Source organism: Gossypium hirsutum, chromosome D07 (genome assembly GCF_007990345.1).
Source record: "Gossypium hirsutum isolate 1008001.06 chromosome D07, Gossypium_hirsutum_v2.1, whole genome shotgun sequence".
Classification (NCBI taxonomy): Eukaryota; Viridiplantae; Streptophyta; class Magnoliopsida; order Malvales; family Malvaceae; genus Gossypium; species Gossypium hirsutum.
The window spans coordinates 7,857,169-7,867,425 of NC_053443.1; the positions used below are offsets into that span (position 1 = coordinate 7,857,169).

Here is a 10,257-nt window from a genome sequence, read left to right on the forward strand (position 1 = left end):
TTTTATGATTTTTATTTATTTTAAATTAAATCTATTAGAAGATACCCTCGCTTCACTTTAGAAAAATAATTAATTTTGGATGTAATATATATATTTCAGTAAATAGGATTACTATGTGAAATTATGAAAATTATTAAATTAATTGAGAAACAACATGAACATAAAAAATTATTATTTTAAATAAATTATATAAAAATAATATGAATATGACACATATGTGAACATGTCAAAATATATGTAAAAGAAATTATTAATGTGTAACACTCCAAACATATGAAAAATAACACAAGCACGAAAATGATATGGAAAATAAAATGAACATTCCATGAATGCATGACACAAAAATATATGCAAACACACCAAAGCATACTAATGTAATGAATTGAGACATGAAATAATATTAACATGAAAAATAAAAAAAAATGTGATACCAATTACGGTATATGTTAAAAAAGATTTAATTAATTCTCGCACATTTGTCAAAGTATAAAAGCATTATAGAGGTCTTTATAATATTAAGAGTTAAATTATATTTTATTTTTTCTATTCAAAAAATGATAATTTAGTCACTGTACATTACATCAAAGAGCAAATGGGTCCCTTTTGTTAAAATTTCATTCATTTCTATTATTAAAACTAGTCTTGTACGTCAATAAAAAGTATACATATATATGTAACTGTTTGATTATTCCTCAACTACATCAAATTTTAACAATAAAAATGGATGGAAGTTTTAACACAAATAATCAATTTGCTCTTTAATTTAATGTACAGAAATTAGTTTACTCGTTTCTTAAGCAAAGAGACAAAATATGACCCGAAGATCTCCCTATGCATTTATCGATTTCTTTTCTTAATTGTCTCACGACAAAATTAACCAAAATTTATAATTCAAGCCTTACGTGCATTTGGGGTCAGCTTTTATAATAGGCATTACGATCCCTGTAAAATTATGTGGATACGAAAAAGAAATAATCATTTGAAAAAAGAAGAAAGGAAAAGAAACCATTACTTGCTACACATCTAATGTTCGAATCATGGCAAGATTGCCTATAAAATTGTTGCATCAAGCGTGTAAAATAGGCAGAGAGGAGCAGTACAAAAATAGCATAGCCCCCAATCAAACTTTAATTTTGTCTGCCTGCTACAGCGATCCATTGACCCCCTTTAAAGCTGATGGCTTTGGGCATAACATGTGTGGAAGAATGATGGGAAAGAAGGGCATGTGAAGCTACAAAGATAAGTGCTTCTCAAACGAGTGGCAATGTGATGATAGATGTATTCATATTGGGAAACCATTGGGACCCTTTTGGTTTGCCATTTCACAACCACCATCGTTGAGGAGTCAACTTCATTGCTCTCTTTTACTCCATCAACTCCCCAGCATTGCCCATCATTTCTTAAAGTGAAGGATAGAAAATTTTTGCCCATTGTCCTCCAAAAGAAGACGTGATTGCCACGGTTTCAAACTAAAGAAGAAGAAAAACAAAAATTATTTTCACATTTAAAATATCATATATCAAATAAATATGTAAATGTCTATTGCGGTGCCATTTCAACAGAAGAGGGAGATGGATGGACATGTGGTGTCGGTTCACCCAAGTAGACAGAAAGTCGTAATAGAGAAATAGGGGGGTATATGGAGGATTGAGATACCATGTGAAAGCATTGTATTGGTAAACAAGTCATCTCATTGTCTCTTAGTGAAGGCAATGACATAACCACGTAGGACCGTAATGGGTAAAAGTAACATGAAAGCATGTACTAGGAGTCGAATTACATTTTGCCCATTTTATTAAAAAAATAGACAAATTAGTAATTACATATTAAATTAAAGAACAAACTGGTTATTTCTGTTAAAAATTACATTTATTTTTACTGTTAAAAACTAACGTGACTAACAAAATAACTAGACAATTACATGTGGTGTGCAAGGTGTACCTCATTTTATATACATAGATCAGTTTTTAACATTAAAAATGGATGAAATTTTTAACAAAATGACTAGTTTACTCTTTGATTTAACATATAGGGACTAGTTTACCTATTTTTACGTAGAGAGTGCAAAATGAAATTCGACTCTTAATATTAAGCCCCCTATGATACTTTTACCAATCATAATGCAATGTTAAAAGTTGAGGGATGATAGATATCTTGTCAATGCAGTATCTTCGACAGTGACAATAGGTAAACAATATATAAGAAAAAGGTACGAAAATGCTTGTCGAATGGTATAACAAAATATGTTAATTGTGTTGGCGTATATGGGATTTGAATTGATATTTGATGCCGCATGATCATGTCGCCTGATATTGCAAAAAAGAAATAAACGCAATGGATTTGGTCTGAAATTGCAAATGGGTCAAGATTATTGCTACTTATTATGAAAGAGGTGTGCACGTGTGAATAACATGCAAACCAATCGTGCTGCATCTGTGTTCAGCTGAAAATTGAAGGCAAAAACTTTTAACCCATCCAATCAACACCACACTAACTTTGGCCATGCCAATCAAAAACACCGTTTGAACTTTTAATCTTTCAACCTTGAAATCATAGATATACCAACTTCTTCCCCTTAGTGGAAAACATGCTACATTATTCCCCTTTTCTATTTCTTTGGGCCAAAGTAAACTAATTCCTACTCTTTTTTTTATTGAATTAATTCTATGTGGACTATTATGAATATTACTAAAATTATTTAATTAAATTAATACTGTCGATTAAGGCTTAACTCGATTGGTATGGGTATTATTATCAATGTAGGAGAATGTGGGTTCGAGTGCGTTGAAGTGCATTATCCTCTTATTTCAGAATTAGGGAAAGGCTATGGATAATTTTAGGTATTCTGTGAAAAAAAAAAACCAGATATGATCAGAACTTATGAAAATTGTTTGGATGAAATGTAGCATTTACAAAACTGAGCATTGTTATTTTTTTTTCTTTAAGAGAAAAATCAAAACCACTCGACGTTTTCAAATTAGGTTTTAACTTTGCTAACAATAAAGATCTTCGGATTGTTTACTAGTTACAACTTCTTCAATAGTATGCTCTTTTTTTTTCTATTCTTTCAAATTTCAATTTACTCTATTGTTGTTGTTTTTTTTTGTTCACTTTGTTTTCTCTTAAAGTAGTGATTGTTAAACCTTCTTTATTCATGCTCTGGCGTATATATAAGAATTTCCAAATTAAAGGTGCCATGACAGTATATTGGAACTGTTTTCGAAAGGTTTTATTATGATAAAACACAATAATGGTGTTCATAAAATTAAAATCCGAGATAATGAGAAAGATAGACCATCTAAGACAGAACCCTTTGTGCATCACTAATGCGGCAGGTTTCTTAGAGCTCTTAGTAGTGGTTTCTTGATTGACCAGACTTCATCATTAGTTTGGTCGGATGAAAGCAAGGCTAGAATGTAATTTTCAGCCATTTGATATCTCTTATTTATTTATTTATCGCTATCAATTTATTTTTCTCTTATTTTAGAATTATTCTATAGATACAATATTTGTGCATCAATTTGTAATATCTTATTTATAATTTATGCTATATATCGTGCCTTTATATTCTTATTGTTGATGATTGTTATTTATAACGATAATATTTTATTAAAAATAAAGTGGCCGGGGGAATTTTATTCAATGGAAGTTCTATAGATGGTTGCATTGGTTTTCCAGTCATCCCTTTTTCCTTTTTTTTTTTTCCATCACTTTTTCTATGCCTCACTAATTACATGCACTATTATAATAATCTCAAGATTTTCAATTATTTAATCATATTCGAATACAAAAATATATTCCTTTACCACAAAATCCATGATATCCTAACTTAATAGGCAAATTGCAAATCTTGTCAGATATCTAAAGATTTCAATAGAAAGGGAAAAAGAAAAAAGGTCAAATTTTGCTACTTTCACTAGATTGTTACACCTCTACAAAGCAAAGTTTACTTAAAAATGTCACTTGCTTTTGTAATCAGCAAAATCCAACCCCCACCCATGAAGGACGGAGAGACAATTAATTATGTATACTAAAAAATGGTAAAAGCATTATAGAGGTTGATGTACTAAAAGTTAGATTATAATTTGTCTCTTTTATTCAGAAAATAGATAAATTAATCTCTGTGCGTTAGATCAAAGAGTAAATTGGTCTTTTCTGTTAAAATTTTCATTAATTACATCAACAAGAAGTACGTGTGACATAACTATCTACGTTAATTTTTAATAGTAGAAATAGATGGAATTTTTAATAAAAAAGACTAGTTTTCTCTTTAATAGATCAGTTAATTTGCTCATTTTTTTAATGGGACAAAAATGCAATATAACTTCTAATGCAGGGACATACATGGTAATTTTACCCAGATAGTAGTGGGTTTTTTCTTTCCCAATTACAGTACCCGTTTCTAAAAAGATCAGCTACTGAATGGACCACCCAATCCTAGGTGCTCTCTACCCTCAAACTTGAACAAAAACCAATCATTCCAATGATAATATCAGCAAAATTCAGCATAGTTTAATTGGACTTGAGGCCACACTAGTATAAAGGGTTTCTTTTTTATATGGTACTCCTACAATGTGTAGTATATATTTCTTGCTTCTAGCCATACTACTCCCTTGTTTCTTTGAGATTCTAAGCTTAAGCTGCTCCACCGTCATGAAAGATACACTTAGGTACTTAGCAGGCATTGCAGGCCCTAGTGGTTATGGTTCAAAAACTACTGCTCAACAAGTTGCTGACAATTCTTCTTCCCCTCTTCACCGTCTAACTGCCATTATCACCGGTAAGTCTCCGTTATCAACTTTTTCTTTTTTTCCCCCGGATTCCGAGAGAATATTTGAGATTTCTACAGGACAAACCTGAAGCACATATGTATATATATGTATATCTTAAACAAGTAGTTGTTTTTGTTTGTACAAGGATATGGTTTTGTCTCATCTACAGATAGTATATTGCTACTAGCTTAATAGGGATTCCTTTTTCTTTTTTTTAATATTAATTTTTTTAAAAATCCATTGTACCAATTTTTGAAGGAGCGACGTCTGGTATTGGAGCAGAGACAGCAAGGGTATTGGCTAAGAGAGGAGTGAGAGTGGTGATACCAGCGAGAGATATAAAGAAGGCAGCTGAATTGAAGGAAGGGATTGAAAATGAGAATCCAAATGTTGAAATTGTGTTGTTTGAGATTGATCTTAGTTCATTGGCTTCTGTCAAGAGATTTTGTACTCAGTTCTTGGCTCTTGGATTACCCCTTAACATCCTCATGTAGGTTCTCATACAATAAATCCACCATTTACATTTTCTTTTTTCTTCTTTTCCCAAAACAAAATATACATATATAGAATGCTGAAAAATATTAACATCAAATTTTGCAGAAATAATGCTGGGATATTCTCTCAGAATTTGGAGTTCTCTGAGGACAAAATTGAGATGACATTTGCAACAAATTACTTGGGTACATGCACACTCCTTTTTTTTCATTACCATAATTTGGAGGAAAAGTTGTTCTCTCTACACAAAAAATATCAAATTAGTCCCTGTACTTTAGATCAAAAAGTAAATCAATTTTTTCGGTGAAAATTAACATGGCACACCACATGTCACTATCTGATTATTCTATCTTACACGCCAGTTTTTAACTACACAAATAAATAAAATTTTAAATAAAAAAATCAATTTATTTCTTGATCTAATGTACAAAAATTAATTTGTTCATTTCTTGAATTGAGGAAAAGAAATTAACTCCTAATACGAACGTTGATGATGCTTTTACTAAAATTATCTTATTAATTGAAATTTTAGTAGGATGATACATGGCTGTTAGTATATTTGAAAAATAAAAAACTAATTTAAAAATAGAGCATGGGATAATCTCTTAAGTTTATTTGTAAGATTAAACGCTCTTATATATAATTAATTATATAAAGATAGAATAATATTAGTATAAAATATTTTATTATTTTTAAATAATAAAAATAAATTTAATGTATCAACCAGGTTGGATCCGAATAAATTTGAGTAAAAATTTTTAAAAAAAATCTAGATTGTATTTGATCCAATTTGACTTAAATTAAAAATTTTAATAATAAAATATTAATTTATTTTAACTTTAATTATAAATATTTACTCGAGAGTAAAGTCAACTTTTTTCCTGTGGACCTACCTAACACAATTCTTCAAAACTAAAATTTCAAGCCTCACCCCCAAATTCATCTGATTTGGTCCATTTTGTCTAGTTTATGATTTTCTTTCTCACTATTATTTTTAAAAAAAAAAACATGTATCAAATGTTGTGATTGCACTTTATATAAATATTTCCCATTATTGCTCTTTTTTTAATAATATTTGAGATCGTGAGAAATTGTTTTATTAATGCTGTAGTTGAGAAAATATAATAATAATCTAAAGTTTATGCATGGCATGGAATGAGAGTTAATTCCTAGTTTTAATTTAATTAATTTTAGTTTTTATATTTTTTGAATTAGTCAATTTTAGTCTCTATATTCTTTGGATTGGTCGTTTTAGTCATGATCAAACGGTAATAAATAAATTTGTTTAGTTAAATTATGCTATTAGTTTTGTATTATCCGTAAAGTTATAGATTTAATCCATGTTCTTCAACCGGACTATTCTTAGTTGCTATATTTTTCTAATTTCTAAACTTTAGCCTTATGCAAACGACAGTCATCTCATTTGATATATTGACAGGTTTTTCTTATGTGAAAATTATAAGCTGATATGACATTACACATGTAATAATATATTTGTTGTATCAAATTTTAAAAATAGCATAATTAAACTCAATGAATTTAATAGCTAACATTTGATCAGGATTAAAATTTTAAAATTTTAAAAGTACAAGGACTGAAAATAATTAAATTAAAGTAAAGGTTTAAATTTATTACTTATGCATAATACAGGGACTGATAGAAAACTTAACCATCTTGTTGTTTAGAACAACAGCTTTTAGAGCCCAAAAGAAGAGAGTTCCATCAAATCATGTATGTATTTTTTGTTGTGTTGGCAGGACATTATTTGATGACAGAAATGTTAATAGAAAAGATGGTAGAAACAGCAGAGGAAACAGGCATCCAAGGAAGAATCATAAACCTGTCTTCAGTAATTCACAGCTGGGTCAAAAGGGAATGTTTCAGCTTCACCCAAATGCTCAACCCCAACAAGTAATTATTTCACTCTCCTTATTTCCCCTAACCAACACTTATCTCTCTTTTATACAAACCCCTATAATGCTATATATAGAAAAATAGGTTAAATCACCTAAACTTAAGTTGAACCTTTTTTTATCTAGATTAATCTTTGAATTTGATAATTCTTCTCATGTTGGGACTTAAATTAGGTAATTATTCTTATATTGGGGTCTGAACTTGACAACAACTCCTACATTGAGACTTGAATTTTTTTTTGTTCAAGTTAACCCTTAAATTTGGCAATTGTTCCCACATTGGTGTCTGAACTAGCCAATTGTTCTCATATTAAGGTCTGAACTTCTTTTTGTTCAAGTTAATCCCTTAGTTTGACAATTGTTCCCACATTGGAGTGTGAACTAGCTAATTGTTTCCATATTAGGGTTTGAACTTTCTTTTGGCCCAAATTAGTCCTTGAATTAGGCAATTTTTCCCATATTGAGACTTGAATGAGATAATTGTTCCCATGTTAGGGCCTAAACTTTAGAATTTTCAAAGAAACATGATTAATTAACTTAGACAAAAAAAAAACTCAAGCCCCAACAAAGAACAATTGTTAAGTTCAAAGACTAATTTGGATTAAAAAAAACTCAAACTCTAATGTGTAAACAATTATCAAGTTCAAGAACTAACGTGAACAGAAAAAAAAAGTTAAAACCCCAATATACGTAAGAATAGTTAGAAAGTTTAAGTCTCAAATAATAATTAACATGGACTGCTATACATAAGAGTAAAACAGCTTATTTGTTGGAAATGACGATGCAGTTATAATGCTACTCGTGCTTATGCTCAATCCAAACTAGCAAACATATTGCATGCCAAAGAAGTAGCCAGACAGCTAAAGGTCTGAAACTTTCTCTTCTTCATTAACATTTATCATATATTTTAAAAAATATTATTGTTTTAATCTGCAAACAACCATTAAAATTTTTGCAGGCAAGAAGTGCAAAAGTAACCATCAATGCAGTGCATCCAGGAATTGTAAAGACTGGAATTATCAGAGCACACAAGGGCTTTATTACAGGCATTTCTTTTTTCTTTTTCTATGTTAAAAACAATTAAATATAATTTAACAGCTGGCCAATTAATGTGTATAATCTGAATGCAGATTCCCTATTTTTTATTGCTTCAAAGTTGCTCAAGTCTACCTCTCAGGTATGCCTTTGTCTTTGTCTACATCTTCTTCATCCTGCCTGCTTTATCATCCAAAACTTAATTTTAAGAATTTAGGAGAATGTCTCAGTTTAGGTTAACAGAAACCGCAAATGCCCCTCAAATATCATTTCAGTAAACTACACAGCAACTTTCCTAAGTTTTAGAATTTGTAAATGGGCACATCTCCGTTGCAAACCATTTTCATTTTAGTCCCCTCAGCTTTAGTACGTTTTCATCTTCATCATTCATTTTATCTTTTTGATTTCCTTTATATATTTTTATTTTTAAAGAATTTATTTTATTTTATTTTTCAGTAAAAGGAAAAAACGTAGGTTTTATATATAAAAACTTGTGTTTTTACAGGAACAACATGGTTTTTTACTTCGAAAAATCATTTCTATTTTTTAATTTCTTTTATTTTTTTTTTTAGAATTAATTTTAGTTTTTCTAATAAATAAGAGAAAACTTGAGTTTTTTACAAGGAAAAACTTGAATTTTTTATAGGGGATTAAGTTATAGGAAAAAACTCCGATTTTATCTTTGCAACTAAATAACTCAATTTTTCATAAATTCAAGTTTTCATTTTTTAGAAAAAAATAAAATTAATTCTAAAAAAATTAAGGGGCCAAAATGAAATTTACTAAAGTTTAATTATTAAAATGAGTGTATAATAAAATTAGCTAACCCCAAAATAAAAAATATATAGTTTAACTCACATTTTCAAAATTGTTGTAATAATAATAATACTAAGTAAACTAAAATTCAATTTAGAGTTTGCTAGATCCACGGGATCCCCTCAATTTCTTAAATCTGCCCTCCATTGTTCTTCACCCTTTCTGGAAACTCGTAATACCTTGAGGAAAGTTAAAAGTATTTTATATAATTTTGCTCTAGCTTTAAAATTTAGCTCTGTTTCTTTTGTTTGACATAAATTTATTTTAATTTTGTGAATGATAGTAATCCTCAAAATCTCGCCTTTATCCACAATTTTGATTTGGGTTAATATATGTTTGGATTTAGTAATTATTCTCACATTAGGGTTTAAATTTAGTTTTGGTTTAAGTCATACGATAATTGTTTTCACATTAATGACTAAATTTTTTTTGTCCATAATATTTCCTTAAAAAAATTTCAAACCCCAATGTGAAAACAATTGTAAAGGTTAAGAACTAACTTGAACAAAAAAACAGAGTCTAATACGAAAACAATTGTGAATTCTCTGCATTTTTAGAATAATGTTAAACTATAGAGTAGGGGCAAGCATTAGTGCTAATATTGCAAAACAAAATTTCAAATGCAGGGTGCATCAACTAGCTGCTATGTCGCATTGAGCCCACAAGCACAAGGGTTAAGTGGGAAATACTTCGCAGATTGCAATGAGTGCAATTGCTCAGCCTTAGCCAATGACGAATTGGAGGCTCAAAGATTATGGAGGCAAACTCGAGCTCTAATTCACAGAAGATTGCAATATCAATTCCCTACACCATCTTAGAACATTCTAATTACTCATGTTTCACCCAACATAATTAGATTAATTAGGAAGCTTTGTACATATACCCCCAATATATTTATCTTCATCTACATTTATATAAAAGCATTTTGTACCGGAAAATGAACATGACATATATTGTAGGATTATTTTGGATATCGGATAAAAATGGTTTTTTTTTTAATTTACCCCTAATTTAGGTTGTATTCATGTTTCAGCTTAAATCTTCTTAAACATTAATAAAATTTGTGTAATAACTTTTACATTGTTTTTTTACTATATATAGATGAAGGTTGAACCTTTAATCTTATCCTCTCTCTTTTTTTGGTATTCTTTATTTTCGTTTTACGATTTATATTCTGGGTTCATGACTATCTCTCCCAACAATGTCATCTTCAGGTTTGAACATAC

At 29.5% G+C, this 10,257-nt stretch overlaps 1 protein-coding gene across 1 annotated transcript; it reads left to right on the top strand.

Moving 5' to 3' along the window:
• The first annotated feature begins 4,446 nt into the window (after positions 1–4,446).
• LOC107953529 (short-chain dehydrogenase TIC 32 B, chloroplastic) lies at positions 4,447–10,027 on the top strand. Its single transcript, XM_016888860.2, has 8 exons — positions 4,447–4,780; positions 5,031–5,262; positions 5,373–5,452; positions 7,025–7,178; positions 7,968–8,046; positions 8,139–8,226; positions 8,311–8,357; positions 9,658–10,027. Exons 1-8 carry the CDS (start codon positions 4,573–4,575, stop codon positions 9,847–9,849), a joined length of 1,080 nt encoding a protein of 359 aa, XP_016744349.2. The 5' UTR covers positions 4,447–4,572; the 3' UTR covers positions 9,850–10,027.
• The last annotated feature ends 230 nt before the right edge of the window (positions 10,028–10,257 follow it).